The following is an 18,672-nucleotide window of genomic DNA, read 5'->3' on the forward strand; positions in this document are numbered from 1 at the left end:
TTGCAACTTATTAGGGAGATTTTTTTATTTACTTCCGTATACCGTACGCGCGTGATTCATCAAAATTTTTTGGAGTGAAAATGTATCCAGCGAAACTTTCCCACAAATACACGCACGTGTACAACTCGTACAACGATCGATCAAACTTTTGAACAGACGTAAAATTTATCCGGCCGAAAAAAAAAAAAAAAAAAAAAATATGAAAAGTGGAGATCTCGGTTAATGTTGTCGAATAATGAAAAATCAGTGGCACCTCTTATCACCTCTGATGTGAAAAACTCCGCGTTAATTGGGTGATCAGAACAAGACAATCCGAGTAGAGGCGCACGCGGTATACATAGCATGGTGTACATAACTTATGTACCTCGTACACAAGCATCGCGTGACTCGAACTCGAGACACCGGATGCGCTACTGGTATTACATTATACGGGGACAGCCGAAAACAGGATAGATAGTCGTATTCGACCCGCCGACTCGAGGTGTTGGGGAAAAATATTTTACCACATTTTTCTTGTTTTAGTTAGTAAACTCTTTTCTCTCCTCTGCTTATAACGTGATACGTAACGCGCAGCGCACGATGATCGAAACGATGTGTAAAGATCATCATTTACAGGGTATAACTTGCCGTTAACCGCGCGGGGATTGACGAATGAAAATTTTTATCCTATCGCTGGTTTTTTCTATTTATTTTTTTTTTTTCTTTTTTTTTTTTATTCTTGCGAAAGGAGAGTCCGATCGAACGAGTCATACGTAAGAACGTAGGTATCGTTTTTCTCTCGCAATCAGATCGAACTATAACTCCGGCGACACGTGCGTCTAACGCGAAACGACACGTTTTGTTTTATGCCTTTTTACTATTTCGCGAAATGTTATCTATAGATATGCTTTACACGTGCATATACGTATCCAACTCGCGATAAAGAAACGACGAAATAAGCCTGACGATAGAAAATAATTTTATCAAAAATCATCGCGTGTATGTATACGTATATATATTACACGACATAAGTGTTTCCGTACGAAAGACGAGAAAGTCCGGTATAATATTTGTACGTGAAATATATAGTAATGTAAAAATAACAACTCTTGGTTATTCGACAAACAGAATCATCGAGGAAATAAGAAATATTTCGTTACGAGACAAATTTCAAACTGGTCTACTTGTTTCATTTTTTGCTCATTCGTTGCTTATACCTTTTTGCAAAACAATATACGATATTGTGAAAATTAGTGCTAAACACGCTTATATGGTAAGGTAATGTTCATTCTTTCGTAACGATTGCGACAAGCTCGTTAGAAATCGGAAAGTATTATGAAACAGATAAGAAATCTGATTAGAAATCTCTTCGTTTAATTTTTTCTTTATTTTTTTTCCTGTCTTATGTAAATTTTTCCAATACGAATGATATTATTGTACATATATGCGAGTGTCTGTCGCGATAATAATTTGTAATCGATAAAACGTTAATAACGAGTGAGAAATATTTTATCGCTGATATGAAAAAAAAAAAAGGAATAAATCTAAGAAACAAGCATATAAAATTCATTATAAAACCGTCTAATTAGGCGAAAAGTGCGTAACGAGCATAAAAACACGAAACGTGAAACTTCTTTTTCACCGTCAGGTCAGAAAATGAGAAAAACAGGTAACGGTGTGTGTTGAACGCGCAAAAATATATATCACTACGGTATACGCAGAGTGTGAATATAATAATAGAAGGAAATAATGGAAGGGGAGTCACAAATATGCATGCGAATAATCGTACGCGGTATAGCGGTGGAAATGTTTGCGACAATGATACGAGGAGAGATGCGAATCGCGGGATGTGAGGCGAATAATAGAAGCGCGGCTGCGCGGAAATTTGAGATTTTCTCACCGCGCGATCTTGGCTCGCCTTCGATGCGCACTATTATTTTGGATACGCGGATTGTGGTCGGTTTGCAGTTTGCAGATGCGATATTACATCGAATGTAAATGTTTGCGTTAAAGCCGAGACTAATAATGACGAAAAAATGGATAATTTTTTTCCCGATTTTTGTTTTTTACTCCCGCGAACGATGCAATAAAATACCGATCTATGCGATTTAAGTATCAATTACAATCATTGTCTTACCTACCGAGTACTCATTCGACGTTATTAGTGAAAGAGGAACGAATATTTTCACCTGAGATTGAAAAATATTTTAAATTCAACTACAAATCAGCCGTTAAGACAACGTTCTGAAATTTACGAAATTTTCTTTTCACGCGCACCGTTTGAAAAATAAATACGAAACAATCGTTCAGTCGATAAATTTTTACCGCTTCGATCGAGTCGCGTTCGATTATTTTTCTGGGACTCGATTGATCGATGCATCGATTATATTTAACTCGGTGACCGTAGCTAGCCGAGACGCCTTGGCGAATTCGCAAACGCAACACACGTACGTACAATACACGTATGCGTAAGCGAGTGTGCGGAAACCTTCTAAAACCGTTTACGCGGTTATTACACCGACAAGCGGCGTCCTTCCTCGTCCGCTGTTGCACCGCAGTGTGCAAGTACTACGCAGTACCGAAAAAATCTCAACGAATTATACGAAGCGATGCAAAACAGTGGAAAAATCTCTAAGCTTTCGCCGGTGTTACACATACATGCGTTACGTGCTCGTACGTGTGCCTGTGCGTTTCATTGCCGCGTCAGAGCGACGACGGACGGCATACAATTAATTATACACGGTATGCCGTTAAGATCGTCGATTCGCGGATTTGCATACCGGTTCGCATATTGTTCACCACACGAAGGTTTTAATGCGCGTGTAACGTACATCGGAGTATCGTCGTAATACACGGTGGAAATTTGATCGAAAATATGTTTCAATTACACATATGCTGCAGGAAATTTCTGCATGGCCGTTTACCTCTCCGCATACTTATGCGGACATTTATTTATAAACGTAAATGTTGCAATTCTGGTTTTACGAAATTGTTATCATCGCACCGTTTCCGATGTTGACGCTTTCTTGCAATTCCGTTTGTATACCGTGTTTTATTTTAAAATCCCAATACAGAAGGTAGGCATATGCAATGCGTGACATACGCATATGCATACTGACACTGATCGTGCGGTATATTGCAATAATAGCCCGGTAATTAATAAAAACAAATTGTGCAGGTACCGTCATACTTTTCCTTATGCACTCGAGGATTACAATATAACCGATATACGTTGCGACACGTGTGCGACACGCGTGCTGCAGATATATATAAAATATATACATATATATATAAATATATATGTATGTACATACATATATGTGTGTGCGTTTGTCCACTTTCGGTATTTCGTCGAGGTGCAAGTATGCTTTACCATTATAATTATTATATTCTCGTCATTCTCCGTCCCCCTCTCCTTTGGGTAAAAAAAAAAATTTGCGCATATAAAAGGTATTTAAGCTGCGTGGATGTATGTAATACAAATGCACGTGTACACGCACGATCTGCCTCTGACAGGAAAACATTCGAATCCGCGTTTCAAGGCCCTTTGACCTTCCCTTTCCTCGGCGAATTGCATTGGACAGCCTGCAGCTAGCGAGATATGGAAATCCATTTACGAAAGCAACACGTATACGAATGCACGTAGAATGCAAATTTATTTGAAGTTCGGTTGAATCGAAAAAACGAAAACAACGATTCTGTCGATTTGATACTTCGCATAAGGAAAGAATGTAAGATATAAAATTGAAGCAGGGCGGGAGAAGGAAAGAAGAAGTAAATTATGAATTTGATAAAAAAAAAAAACAAACAAACAAATAAATAAATAAAAAACTAGAAAAAAAAAGGAACAACAACGATATGTGAAAAATCCGCAAACCAGATGCAGGGTGACAAATTAAACACGGCTACGCGTGCTGCAGAATCTCGGCGAGATTTGACTCGCGATACATCTGTTATAAATTTGTTGTTGTTATCCAGCGCCTGAAAGCGAAGGCCAGTCCCATTATTGGCCACGTGACACGATTTGCTGTGATTTTCCTTCGCGAGGTTAACGCGAATATCTGCATCAATTCGGCACGCATAGCTGGCTACGCGATAAATAATTAATATCGGGATTAACGTTTCGTTCGTGTATAATAAATTATTCGTCGTCGTTGTTGCAACGCAATAGAACGAGAAAAGTCATCGTCCTCGTCGCGTAAGCGTCGGTAGAAAATTGGCACGACACGTCGAGAGAGAATTTTTTACGAAAAACAAAAGAAAAAAAAACAACAACAACAACAACAAATCCCACCGCAGGTACGGTAAAGAGACGAAGGATGAGGACTCCGCGTGCACTTTTTTCGCAGCCCACCTTGTACGAAAGTCGCGGGTGCTTCTTTCCACCTCTCTGTGTGCGTAATGCCAAATCTACTCGTCGACACACACGCAAAAAAGCCTGTTCACGGTGCACGGGAATTGGGGAGGGGGGGGTGAAGGGGCCTGCGGCTATAACTCGGTGAGTTAGCTACCGACTGCATCGCGTCGCCCCGCGTCGCCTGCATTCGCAAACATTCGGTGGCCGTTGACCTCTTCTGCCGGGCCAAACCGCCAACTGCCAAACAACACTCTATCCTTCTTTCTCTACTCCTGGTGCACTTGGTGGTTGGTTGGTTATAACGCCGCAGGGTCATTGCATCGTAGAAAACGTCGTATCGATGATTTCGAACTTTTTTCTTTTTTTTTTTTCTTTTCATCCTGTTCCGTAATGCGTAAAATGACAATTGACGTTACTAACGTATAATCGTCGTTTGATTATGAGAAGCTGGCTCGGGAGGGATCGAATACCTTTACAGTTTGGCGCTTATTTAGGCAACTCCGCGGATAGCTCGCAAAATGTAACGCTAGCCCGGATCCAGAAATATGTATGTACGTATACGTGTGCGCGTTTGTATGGATGCACGCATAAGCAACGGGTGAGCCTGAAATATATTTCTTTCGGTTTTTAGCTCGCACTCAGGATCATCGTGCAACAGATGCAGCGGTAAGAAGGCGACGCGAAAGAAACGCTGCGTTATTCGACGAGCGGCTCGCGAAGATTCTGTGGAACTGACGTTGAATTAGTTGAACGTAGGAAACTGATGCGGTTGGAAATTCGTCGAACTGCGAGATTTGAGATATTTCAAGCAGGCTAAGGTAGGATTGAAGTAGTCCGAAATCGAATTGGTGAAAAACTTTTGTTTGCCAAATGCAGATACGCAGGTTGTAGATATTCGTACACCTACCTGAAACCTGATACACGAATGAGGTTGATTTTGAGGTATGTGCAGACGATTTCGCAAAGTGATTGAGTCAAAGAAATATTCAATTGTAAAACAAATGTAATATAAGCCTATCGGACATAATAAGAAAGGGACACGCGAATGAAATTGAAAATTGGGGTAATTCAAGTCTGATGAAAGTGAATCCAAAACTTGTACCGACCGTAGTCAATTTTCTCATCGTTTAGTAAACGTGTATATTCAGAAATATTTAACATCTCGGTTTGTTAGCGATTCTCTAACTAATAAGCCCTTTAGTCGTAGTGACAAGTATTCTTACTGCCTATTTTATATCCATTTTTTGTATATTTGGAGAACTTTTAAACATATTTCTCTGCGGTTTTTTTACTATTTCGGATAGTATACTGATAGGATTTCAATACTCGATAGTAATTATTGCGATATAATGTAAATTATTATTGCTGTAAAGAAATTGATTGAAAAAAATCGTGAAAATTGAAGGAATAATTCACGAACAACAAAGTTACCCCTCTACGCATATACATGTTTTACATAAGTTACAAGTTGTTGGGATAGCCGATTACGAATCTCGAATCAGACTTTGAGAATTCAGTATGGCGAATCCAATCAGCGACCCCGAAAAATCTCGCATAGAGTTTTTTGACCGGATTTGATCAAATTTGATTCAGATTTTTAATCTACGATACCAAAAACCATGGAATACTATCTTGTGATAAAATTTGACTCGACGCAATAACGTGTGACTCAAAGGGTTGAGCCGGTTTTCGGCTTTACGACTGTTACCGCGTTCCTGCTGCTGCTTTGCCGCTTTGCTGCTCAGCTCGGCTTTGCTACATAAGCAAAGAAGACGTATAACGGCTCGCTGCAAGTACACCGATATATGTATAATGTAAAATGTACGCATCTGTGTAGGTATAACACACGTCATACCGCCATTCGCAAAACCGGGTGTATTATACTTGGGTGCAAAAAAAACCTGGGAGCAAAACACGAGACGCGTCTCCCGGTTGTATTTTACGCTTATAAGAATTTTTGCACACAGACTCGCCGTCCTAGACGTTTGCAGAATCTTTTTCCTCTACGTACGACGTGTCCAAGTTTTGAAATTTGTAAAAATTGTCTCGTGTAAAATAGGCGAAAAAGGTGTTAAATTCAATCGTTCAAACGTTAGTCAAAGAATTTCTGTTATACAGCTTAATTATTCAATTGTGAAAATTGAATTATTTACAACGGGAATTCCGTCCCATCTCGCAGTGCTTGACCAAGATTCGACAGGCCATTAAGGGTACACGTATCTTCTCCAAACATCTAACAACAAGTCCACCTATCGCAAACGTAAAAAAGGGCTTAAAATTAATCGCGATTCCGTATTAAATTCTAACCAAAAACACCCCAACAAATGTTCATTTGACGCATAAATAAAGAAACGGCACGGATTCCAACAAACGGCAATAGTAAATTCTCCGAATTCGTGCCATTTCAATATTTCCGCGTCAAACGAGAACGCATCACCGCAGTGTTTTCGTTGAGAATCGCCCTTTCTCGCGTTCCAGATACGGCCTTCGATATCAAGGAGACCACCCCGTAGAACTTCAAAGGATCGCGTGGTCCGCGTGACGCGGAATTCAGCACGTGATGAGATTTCGCCGCTGCGTAAGAGACGCGGATACAACGCGATGCGGCAGGCGGCAGAGCGGATAAGGAACGTAACGCGCGGATGCGGAGCACCCGGTTAACTTGCTCGGTGGAAATAGGTCATTGGCATATAATTTTATAATTACGCCGCAGCGGCGGCAGACGACGAATAGACGGTTGCACTCGGTGCTGCAGGCGGCGCCGATTCGCGGCAAATTGCGTCACCGAGGCCGCGTCCTATCCGACTCGCTGCACGCGTACCTCGATATACGGACACCGTATTCGCGAGTCGCGAAAGTTCAGGAATAAGCGACGAGGGTCACGCGTACACGCCACTTCGGACACTTGTTCACGGCTTTGTATCCGTACGTTCCACACACGTCCGAACTCTGCCGCATGCCGCCCGTAGGAAGCGAAACGGTCGACAAAGGACCCAGCCAAAACGCTCATGCCTCCATGCATAAACATACCCACGGTATAAATATAATACCTATGTGTGTGTGTGTGTATATACATGTGTGTAGTGATACGTGTACCAACATCTATGCGAGTATGTATCGATTTGACGATACAACACACATGTGTATAAAATATAAAAGCTAGCTTACGATAAATCGTATTATTATTATCATGCGAATACGATATATTTACTTCCATTTCGCCAGCATGGAATTTTTTATTTCTCTTTTCCGCACTCAATTTCGCAACGATCACCTACATTTAACATATATATTATTACACACAAGTACATACACGATACGCTGAATTAGCGATAGCTACTATATACGTTTACGTATTTAACAATAAGTCGATCGAATTGCACATCGGCGAGTGTATAATTTGTTCAAGTATAACAAACTCAACGTAGGCGTTAATTTGTAAATAAATTTATGTGTTACAACTCTTGCCCCAGGCGATATATGTGTAAAATATTTGCAACACCTTGTGCATGCCGCGGTGTGAATTGAGACGTAATACGTATAATACCGTGTACTTGTAACGCGTGAGTAAATAATTTCCCTCACTCTGCGCAGCTGATTCTCCCAATGTAGCCCCCATTTGCGAATTCGATATTTGCAACCTTGCGGTTTGTCGTAATGTAACGAACGCCTATTTATCGCTTCGTTAGAGAAAAATTTTTAACCACTTCCCGCAGCTACCGGAATCCAAGTTATTTTTTCCCCGTGCAGCAATTCGTTCAGCGCCGCATCGAAATAAGAAATCGGAGAGAAAAATAACGCACCCACGCAATCATTCGCTGAAGAACCGAGCCAGGTTCTGAGATTGACTAATTTCAAGAGCCGCGCATCTGCACAGAGTCTTTCACACACGCGTGTGTGCACCACTGCATAAAAGCGCATCGCGAATCGCGGCATTGAATAAAATGGATCGATGTTTGTTGAAATTTGTGCTTACCGTGGAAGATGATTCACTGGTAAAAAGGGATAAGCCAGAAGTCAACGAAACGTACAGAAGCTGTAACAGCTGACATCGTTCGTTGCGCCGTTTGCACGCGGTTGCAATTGCGAGAATCGTGCATCAGGTAGATTGGATCTATTGGCGATGCGCGTGGAAAGAGGAGGAGAGAGGAAAAGCCAAGCGTTTCACTGTTCTCCGTCTGACTTAATCTTGAATTCAAAAGAAAAGCTACAAGAGTCTTTAAGCAAACAAGTAAATTTTAAAAAACGCATCGCTGCGAGCCAAATTCGATGCAGATTTTTTCCACTCAACGTTAACAGTTTCGTCATATTTTACATATTTATCTCTTCTACCTATTTCTGCAGAATCCATAATATAACGTGCCCGCACATTAATTTGTGGCCGTTAATTTTTACTGCACGAATCAGGTGATTCACTATCCAGGTTTTATTATAATAAGCGTTGACATTCGCGTTAAACGATTTGCCGACATTGAATCAGGTGCATGTTTTTTCACCAGATGAGAGTGTGAAATCGGGTCAAGGGTGACAGTCTTGAGGTGTTTATTTTTTCGTCTAGTTCTTTTTTTTTTTCTTGTATTCTTCTCTTCGTCTTCTTTACCTTATTAATTATCATCGTACCTGTACGACTTTATTTTTCTCTGCAGCAGAAATTTGTACGCCAAGTATAACGTCGGCCGTGGAATGTATCACACGTACAGACATAGTTATTTCAAAGATATCTATCACGAGATTTTTGCTCATTCGGAGAAAAGTTTTGCGAGCGAAAAGATTCGTTCGTACCAAGTGGGCCTCCTCCGCACGTGTATAAAACACGAGCCTCGCAACAACTAGGCCGAGATAGATAATAGGTATCGCGGTTTGGAAGTGTTATTTTTATTTGCGTTTTTTTTATTTTTTTTTATTTTTTTTTCAATCATCAGGGGAAACGCACATCCGCCACGGTATTCATTTACGTTTTTTTTCAGAAATCCTTCCTCAAAATTATTTCTAAAAACAAGGTAACGATCGTTGCGAATAATTACGATTACATTACACCGCGTGTATTATTGTTCGCGGCGTGGTGAAAAAACAAGTACATGTACATGTAATAATTGTAAACTGTACTGTAATTTTATGTATGTACACAATATGTTCAACAGCATTTTGTACAAGCGTTTGAAATTGAACGCTGCGATAGTTCGGTGAAGAAAAGAAAAAAAAAAAAAAAGAAAAAAAAATTGGTGATTTATTAGACGAGCTTAGATCCGAGCGTGATAATCGTTCGATCTGCGGCTGTATCTCTCTACGTATAAAATAATATAACCTACACACACCACAGGTTATACCTATGCACTGTACGTGCGGAGGCATGTGTGCCCGAATGTACGCACGCGTGTAAGTATTTGTGTGTATATCGTGTACGGTGCACTTGTCACGAGTATGACACAGCTGGCTAGAAAGTTAATCTATAACGATAGTGATTTGCGGCGACATTGTAGGTATGTACAATGCACACGATCCGGACACGTAGCGTGTGAATTTTTTTACCGATAACGGAGTAGGTAATCTAGTTACTATGCGTCTAATCTAATCTCGAGTAATTTGAATGATATTTTTGGGAGAGTGCGATATCATTATGCAGCCTAGTCTGCGGAACGTAGGTAAACTCCAGGGTAAACTAGTATCTAAATTCGGATCGTACTCCAGTTTCGATTAGCGATACGTAATTTCTTGATAGTCGGTTGGACTTGTTACGTTCATACGATATCGTTGTATCTACATAGTCGAGTATATGGTAATAATTGGTGTTACATTATAAACATCACGGAAGGATTTTAAACAAAATTTTTTTATTTTTTTGCACTCCGCGAATCGTTTCGACAATCGAGTTTCAACGACGCGAGCAGCCTGCGTTATACGTATAACATACATATCCGACTATCAAAGCCCGATAGAATTGTCGAGTAACTTACGCGACGACGACGTTTCGTTGCAGCCGCGAGAAGCAATTGGTCGAATAAATAATGCAAGAGAAGAGGAGGACTCGAGAAATTGCAAACAATGATTGGCTGCTCGAAATTTACGTATAATAATTATATACCTTGTGCATAAAATCTTGTTTATCGGACGATTATCCAAACGTGCTTTTGCGTGTGCAGAACCATTAGGTAAGACGCTTACGTCCGAATCATGCCTATATATATATATACGTATATGCTGTCATTATGCGTGTAGAAGATTGGTCGTATAGGTAAGTATGTACGTAAGATATATATATATATATAGAAAACTATATGTATCTGACCACGAATGCACACATCGCGACAGCAGATGTCCACGCAGGCATATAACGTAAACATTTATTTATAAGACTCGCGGAAGGGGTTTTCTTTTTTTTTTTTTTTATTTCCTTTTTCGCTCTACAAACGTGTACGTTTCATACGTTCTGTTGGCCGCGTATTTCCATCGTTGCATTCGCGCTTGCGCGCTCGTCCGTGTATCTCTACGCGCTGCGTTTGTTTATTAAAATTATTACACTCGCGATACGTGTCCGCATACGAGTAGGTGGAACGTTGACTTAGCGAATAGAAAATAATTCGTAAGATATACGGGTTTGCCGAAAATAGTTAATTAGCATCGGTCATTGTCGGACGTTCACCGCGAGGAGTGTATAAAAATAAGAAACAAACGTTGAACCGAAACCACGTGACGGATCTGAAATTCTTTGGGACGACTGTTGCAGGTGAGGAAATACGAGCATACCTGCGGGTACACACCGACGTTCGAAAGGTTTACGCTACAAAGCGCGTATCGAAGATCGGGAAACAGCCGCAGCGACAGCTACGAAAACGAAACGAGTGTTTACAGTTGCGCAACGATTCGCGAACTCCGATCTGCGCGCAATGTGGAAAATTACGCTCACCGTCGTCAATTACTACAGAGAAGCCTCGGAGAATTCGAGGGTCGCCTAGGTTAGCCAGGCTAGATAAATAGCGTCGGTTGCGGGCCGGGTGGCGTAACAGTCTGCGGGACGTCTGGCCGGCATAGGAAGCACCGAGGTCCGGTGGGTATAGAACCGAGCGCGACAAAAGGCGAGCGCCGACATTCACCTCGTCTAGCGATCGTCTAGCCGAAGCGGTACCAGTGCCCCACTCTCGATTCGAGCCGGCCCGCGCTGCGTTTTCCAACGCGCTCCGACTAACGCACGTGCACGCGGCGCCCGCATAGACGACGCGTTTTGCCAACGAATGTCACGCGAAGGAGCGCGCGGCGCGTGAATGCACGCGTGAGTCTCGCGTCTCTCGGTGCGGACACTCTCTGCTACTCGAGAGCCGCGAAGGCCACGGGCGCCCGCCGCCCGACGTCACGGCGTGTGTGTAGGTGCGTGCATACGTGCATACGTGCGTAGGCCTACCTTGCGCGATGCTCGTAGATGGAAAAAAGCAATGTGCTCTCCGCTCCTGCTGGCGTTGCCGCGTCCTTGCGCCTCGGTGCCAGGCGCGCTCCCGTGCAGCTATTGAGTCGTTTGAGTCTCCCGCTCTTCGCCTCTCGCTATTTTGCCGTCTGTCTCTCCTCTCGCTCTCGTCTCCAGTAACGAAAAGCGATACGACAAATTCTCTTCTTCTCCTTGTTTTCTATCTCTAGTCTCTAGGCGTCGCTGTGCAGCGTCTGCGGCCGTCTAACGAGCACTCGGAATTCCCGCAGTCGTCCGCCCATCGCCGAATTTAGTTGGCGGTTCTTTTTGCTTCTCCTTCCTTTTCGCTTCTTTTTTTTTTTTTTTATTATTTTTTGTTTTCGTTTCTCTTTATTCTTTCCTCTTCAACTTTTTTCAACTTTTTTTTCTCTTTTATCTCGCTGGCAGGTTACATTACGTTGCGTTGCGTTGCGTTAGGTTAGGTTAGGTTAGATTAGGTTAGTTTGTCAACTGTTTTCGTTTACTCGATTGCCGCCGACGCTTCACTCATACACGCGCATGTCACCACTCTTTTTCAACTTCCGTTCAAAACTCCCGGGACACCCCTCGCCGTTGCAGTTCGAACCGTTCCTCCTTCCGAGTCTTTCACGACTAGTTCGAATCGCACTCCGAACGAATTCTACAAGTACTTCCCTCCTGCTTTTTCTCCTCGTTGTTTTCTTCTCCTTCTCTTCTCCTTCGCGAGCAGTGTTTCCGGGGTAATCCGGACGAACAAGCGACTAAAGGTAGAACAAAACCACCGAAAAACCGAACGAACGAACTGGTATATGTGCAGCGAACGTTGATAACAACAGCTGGTCTTGCGTCAAAGTTCAACGGTTTGGTTCGAAACTTGTGCGGCGATTGAAACTGCGGAGCACGTCTTTGACGAACGATTGAACGTTTTTCACCAACGATGTTTGTAACAATAAAAAAACAAAACGAAACAAACAGTCCGACGAACAATGAGATTATGTTTAAACTGTTGCAGTCTTGTTGTTCTTGTTGTATTATTGTGATCTGTTTACGTTGTTTCTCCCTCGGTTTTCTTCCTCTCTTCTTTCTTTTACAATTCTCTACTACTCTCCTTCCTTCTTTTGACTTTTAACTTTTCTGAATAACGATCAAATTCCCGCGTGTTACGTATATACAATTATAACATATTCCTCGCGCGCAATTTCCGTAATTTTATATTACGTACTCGCGATACGTTATTTCTACCACTTTTCTACACGCATCTACCGGTATTTACACACGTTTATACTATACTAATGCGTACGTATATATATATATATATAGATATATGTATATATATATACACACACATTTATATATGTATAAAAGGGAATGCAAGACGCAGATGTAGGCACATGTATAATATATATTGACAGAAATCTCACGTTTGCGAAGGAAGACGTATAATATCTGAATTGCAGCATATACGTATACGCGTGTATCTAGGTACGCAAGGTACGTACATACTTAGATACATATGTACATATATATACATATATATATATATATATATATATATATATATATGTATTTACACACATATGTATCCGCCTATCTAGGCATATATGTATACGTATATATATTTATATATATATATATATGTATATGTATGTATGTACGTATATGTATATATGTATATATATATATGTATATGTATATACAGGCAGGCCGCACGGAGAAACGATAAGTAAAGTATAAACTTGGAATTAAGAAGCGGTGATCGTTATTCGCCGATGACACCAGCCGCCAACCTTGTGGCACAGCTTGGACACGGGACTACCTAGTCGTAGAATGATTGGGAACGCAACTGGGCAAATCGCTGCGTCCGCGCGCGGGTTGGCCGGCCAAGCGCCTCTCCCATGCAGTTTTTCGGGCGTGTTTCTGTGTTGGTGAGGAGAGCCGCCGAGGAGGCAAAGTGTATAGTTACCGAAATGGGTAACCCTGTGGAACCACTTTTTATTGAGTGTCGCAAAATTCATAGGAACCTCCGAAGAGAGAGAGAGAGAGAGGGAGCGAGAGGAACGGCGGGGCAGGGTGGGGGGGGCGGAGGGGCGGGGAGGAGGAGGTCGACTTGACGGCGAAACGGGGCAAGGAGGGGCGGCGGAACCGAGCCGGAGTGGAGGGGATTCAGGGGAGTGTAACTCACTCGCGGGATATTCTCTCTTCCTCCTCTTCACCTCGGCATCGAGGGCTCGACGGTGTTCCTCCTTCCCCTCCCTCTCCCATCCCCGATATCTTCGCCCTTCTCGCGCCACCTCGCCCCTCGTTGCGGGTCCTCGCCAATTCTTTCCTTCCCTCCCCCCCCCCTCCGCCCCTCCTCGCCGCCACCCCTCCTCCCGCGTCTCATCTCAGCGCCGCGGCGGAACCTCTTTTTTCCTCCCTCCTTCCCTCGCCCTCACCCACCCACCTCCCTCCGTCCTTTTTCGCGCGTCCCACCATCCCTGCAACGGCAGCCACCCGGCTCGCTCTTTCCGCCAACCTCACCCCCCCCCCCCCCCTTCCTTCGACGAAAACCCCGACATCACCGCGGGACCCCGCCGTCGTTGCCCCGGACGGCATTTAGCCTGTGCATAGCCAAACTTACGTACAGTTAGCTGCGCGTCAAACGGTAGGCAGAGGCAGAGGTAACGCTGATTTTTCACCATCGCCTGGGCTTTTGGCGGGGCTTCGACTGACCGACGCACGAACTTTACGAGCTAGGCGCTGGACGCGCGATTACAGTCTCATGTGTGCGCGACGGACGAATGCACTCACACCAGATCCCACTTCTAAGATCTGCGACTGTTCTCTTTTTTTTTTCTCTTTTTTATTTTTCTTTTTTTCTCCGTATCATAGCCGTGCGATACATACACGCATACGCGTACACGCGTTGCCAGCGACTGTACGTACGACAGCGTTATTTCACATTGTATACGCAGCTTGCATACTGTAATATCATGCTAGTTTTACATTCTATTTCATACTTACGTATACATGTACGTAATAACGAGCGTTTTAGACACTGTGTTTGAATTCCTTGAACGTTCGAAACGCGTGTGTACCACGTTGGTGTGTGCGTACGTGTAAGGTATACGCGTATGTACGTGCCTGCGTGGCGACGATGCGGTGGAACGCTGTCGTATCGTACGAACGGCACCCCGATACGTATTTATTACGTACGTACGTAGGTGTGCGCTCGCGCTTGCATCGAGATTAATGAATATAATATGCGAGTATCGGTGAGTGAGTATTGTATCTTTCGACGTATCTTTCTCCTTTTGTTTTCCTGCTTTTCAATCTCCTCTCGTTTTGCTTCGTTCCTTGAATTACAGCTTAACCCGACGCTGTTATGCATGTACGTACCTAAACGGAGGCTTAAAATCTTTGAACTTGCGTAGGACGGTTCTTGGGCGGTATTCGGAATTACCGAAGTCACACGGTGCGCTGTGCACTCCATCCACGGTATTTTATTTATTTTCTTCTTCACATTTCGTACACGGATCTTCGAATCACGTGCACGTCGAAGCAATCGTGTATCTGGATCATTCGCACAGCGAGAGATGAAAATGGGTAAGACAAGGATAACGAGGATAATCTATGCGACGTGTAAAATATGATACATGTACGTACACGTACGACGTACGTGATTTATTCGAGGCGGAATGCAGAAAATGGGCATTATATGCATCGTCCTTGGATGCGGGAAGACGAGCTGCTGGATCGCGGCGGCGACCGTTTCCGTTAACGGTGCTTGACGTAGGTGGAATTAACCCTTTCCCGGTTCACGTCCACACGTATCCGCATTATCCTGTAGCACACGCGGATGCACACGCGTGCCTGAAAATACTGCAGGTATACCCGCATGTACGTCGTACTGTATATTATACCCGGGGTCGATTTGTCTCGGGTGAAGCTTACGGCGAATAACCTGTGGGACGAGCTATCGCGTTACGATATTCGAAAACGTTCGAATTAATTCCCGTTTTGTTTTTTGCTTTTTCTCAGAGCGGTGAGAATTTTCAAACGAAAATTCAAAATTTAAAAAAGAAAAAAAAACAAAAAAAAAGCATTGAAAACTTGCAACGAAAATGCCTGAATGGCACGAGATTTCCACCGATTTCTGAAACAGACAGACACGGCCTTCACCTCGGCCGCTGCTGCTGCTGCTGCTGTTGCAAGGAATCGCGCGTAGCTGATGCGAGTTTAGGTTGGGTGACGTGGGCGTTCCAACTGACTCACCAGCTGGATCCCTAAGCGCCTCGTCAACATCCTAACGTAGTTCCAGGCCCGGGAGGAACGGACAAGCGCAAATAGATTTCAAGGCCCCCCGACAAGTTGCGGAAAAACAAGAAAAAAATAAAGAAAAAGGTAAACAAAAGGATGGACCGAAGAAAAAACGAAAACATATTACCTACGAAGAGAAAAGGAATGATAAAAACCATCAAAATATACCAAAATCTTTTCCTCCTACATATACGTAACTTGTTTATGCACTTTGTTCAAATGTGTGCACGAGTTCGTGGGTGATATGTATGAACAAGAAGAAAATTACGTGTTTTCAACGCACGATGCGCAGATCGTTTATTATACATTATCCACGGTGCATTGTGCATAATAGCAAAAATACGTTTCTCAGAAAATTAGAAAGTTCCTAATTCTCCGTTGTAAATTTCAGACTTATCGAGTAAATATTCGACTCTCGAACCAACCGGGAAAAAAAATTGTTTTCCACAGAATCAAGACGAGAAACTGCAGTTCGTCATTCTTTTCCTATTTTGGACCTTGAATACGATCGAGATGAATCTCACAATCAGTGGGACGATGCGACAAAAATGTTTTAGTATTATTTTGCAAAATCGTGGCCAATTTTCGCAGCGACATAGTGCAAGTAGTTTTCGAGTGTAGATATCAACGTGAATTGAAAGCTTGTCATTCGACATTGTTTGTAAACACGAAATTTCGTCAGATAACAAACTAGTAAAACCCGTCAAGCTCACCGAAATTTTTCAACGTATGTCAAATTTAAAAAATAAAAATTCATTTTAGGTTGGGAAAATTTGCGAAAATTTGAGAACGGACACGTTATAATAATTGGGAGTTTTCGTAGCGGTTTAACCAGGCTCAACATAGGCGTGATGAAAAAATTAATATGTTCCAGGCAATTAGCGGAGCATTTCGGGTGCTTTCCGCCACCCTTGTAATAAATTTCGCCGTTGCAGGTCGGCTGCAGTCTGCAACCCCTTTCTCAGACCTGAAGCGACAGTTTCCCGGTATACGTGAAACGCGGCGGGCCGAGATCAAGGTGAAGTTCGAGTACCTGTTGCCTTCACACCCCCGCTGATGTATCGCTCGCTGCATATACGCTGCAGCTGCTGATGCCAGATGTACCTTAAACACCCGATACACTTGTATTTGTCCCACCAGGTATTAACGTACGTATGTGTAATAAGGGTGGTGCGAAAAATAAAGTTGTTTTTTTCACTCTTACCCCATGAAATGTTTGTGTTTCATAGAAAAACTACCCTACAAGCTCAAGTACAACAGTTCGCTCTTTAAATCCGTATTTCCGAATTGTTGTTTCGTTGTTGTATAATCACAGACCTCGATCACTCTCGATTCCCATTCGGTTATTGCTCCATTTGCACCAAACATATCGTAGATAATATATCTATATTGTAATATAACTGATGTTGGCAAGCGCGCAAAAAATTGACAAATTGACGGCTGCGTCAAATTTTCAACTAACGTTTCAATGCACATGACACGTATGCCTACTTGCGACGTGTAGGTGTTGCGCAGCGTTTCATTTAATGTTAGTCAAAGAATGCGACGGTGCAGCTGCCGCGGATATAGGCTACATATGTATCTGCATATAACATATACCGACGTATGTACGTACATACGTTTCATAGGTACATAAATATGTGAATATATTTGGGTCAGTCAGTCACGCGGCACATAATCGACGAGTGGAAAGAACTACAAATTAATATGCGAATAAATATTATACACATCTACACGTATGCGATAATTATACACATACATAGATTAATTTCCTCCATATATTTCTCTTGTACATGTATAAACCTTTCGTACTTTTCATTTTTCGAAGAAAATAAAGCCAGTATCAATTAACGCGATGATTTTCGTATGAAGAATCGTTATCAGATATTTACGTTTCGATCTCGTTATTTCCTTAGACGTTACAATTACTTGTACAGAATAACGACTCGCGATTTATACAAAATATCACGGATAGTCCATAGATAAAAGCTTAATATTTGAACACGGAAATTCGATCAAGAGATAGACATTTTCTTAATTAGAAAATTATCGTAACTTATTAATGATTTATCCAGCCACAAAATATCCGTGTAATATATTCGCACTTTTGATCGTCAGCTAGTTATATTCGCGGAGAAGAAAAAGAAAGAGGAGGAAAAAAAAAATGGTAAAGAAAACGAAAATAAGACGTGACATTTGCTAATTTAGGAGGATAAGGTAAATCATCCATCTGTACAAACACGTCGTTATATTATGTTATATAGATCAGGAACATGTGCCGTAATTCATTGAATGTCAAATATGAATTTCTTTTTTTATTCCTTTCAATTTCAGTCAAATAATAACAATAATAATAATAGTAATAATAACCAACGAGTAGTAGAAAAAGGAAAAGAAATTGCGGCAAATGATATTTTTGTTCCTATACCAGGACTATTTGTATATTTAATGAATTTGAGGTACATGCCTCAATTGTATCTAGTTTAAGGATACAGATGCGGTAAAAAAACGAGTAAAATAGATGAATAAATAAGAAAAATCCATACCCGATTAAAAAACGTAGTTACGCGTGGCGGAGGGGCTTCAAGATAAGGGTTCGATTAATATTAATAACGATAGTGAT

At 42.2% G+C, this 18,672-nt stretch overlaps 2 protein-coding genes across 12 annotated transcripts in view; one reads left to right on the forward strand and one right to left on the reverse strand.

Moving 5' to 3' along the window:
• LOC124296906 (broad-complex core protein isoforms 1/2/3/4/5-like) overlaps positions 1–13,602 on the reverse strand; it is a 69,830-nt gene extending 56,228 nt beyond the window's left edge. For 4 of the 11 annotated variants that reach the window (XM_046747328.1, XM_046747327.1, XM_046747326.1 and 1 more), the window contains exons 1-2: positions 13,448–13,602; positions 11,733–12,884 (exon numbers count right to left, since the gene is read on the reverse strand). The gene's annotated coding sequence lies outside the window, so the exon portion shown is untranslated. Of the gene's footprint in view, positions 1–11,732; positions 12,885–13,171; positions 13,229–13,447 lie in introns of those variants that run through there. The other 7 variants (XM_046747329.1, XM_046747331.1, XM_046747330.1 and 4 more) reach the window with 6 other exon arrangements.
• Positions 13,603–15,501: 1,899 nt separating this feature from the next.
• The window catches only part of LOC124296908 (uncharacterized), a 58,352-nt gene continuing 55,181 nt past the window's right edge, over positions 15,502–18,672 (forward strand). The window contains exons 1-3 of the mRNA XM_046747335.1: positions 15,502–15,629; positions 15,771–16,133; positions 16,985–17,197. Of these exons, the coding sequence (XP_046603291.1) occupies positions 17,148–17,197 (50 nt within the window). The 5' untranslated portion in view covers positions 15,502–15,629; positions 15,771–16,133; positions 16,985–17,147. The remainder of the gene's footprint in view (positions 15,630–15,770; positions 16,134–16,984; positions 17,198–18,672) is intronic.

The sequence above is a fragment of the Neodiprion virginianus genome, chromosome 2 (assembly GCF_021901495.1).
Source record: "Neodiprion virginianus isolate iyNeoVirg1 chromosome 2, iyNeoVirg1.1, whole genome shotgun sequence".
Lineage (NCBI taxonomy): Eukaryota > Metazoa > Arthropoda > Insecta > Hymenoptera > Diprionidae > Neodiprion > Neodiprion virginianus.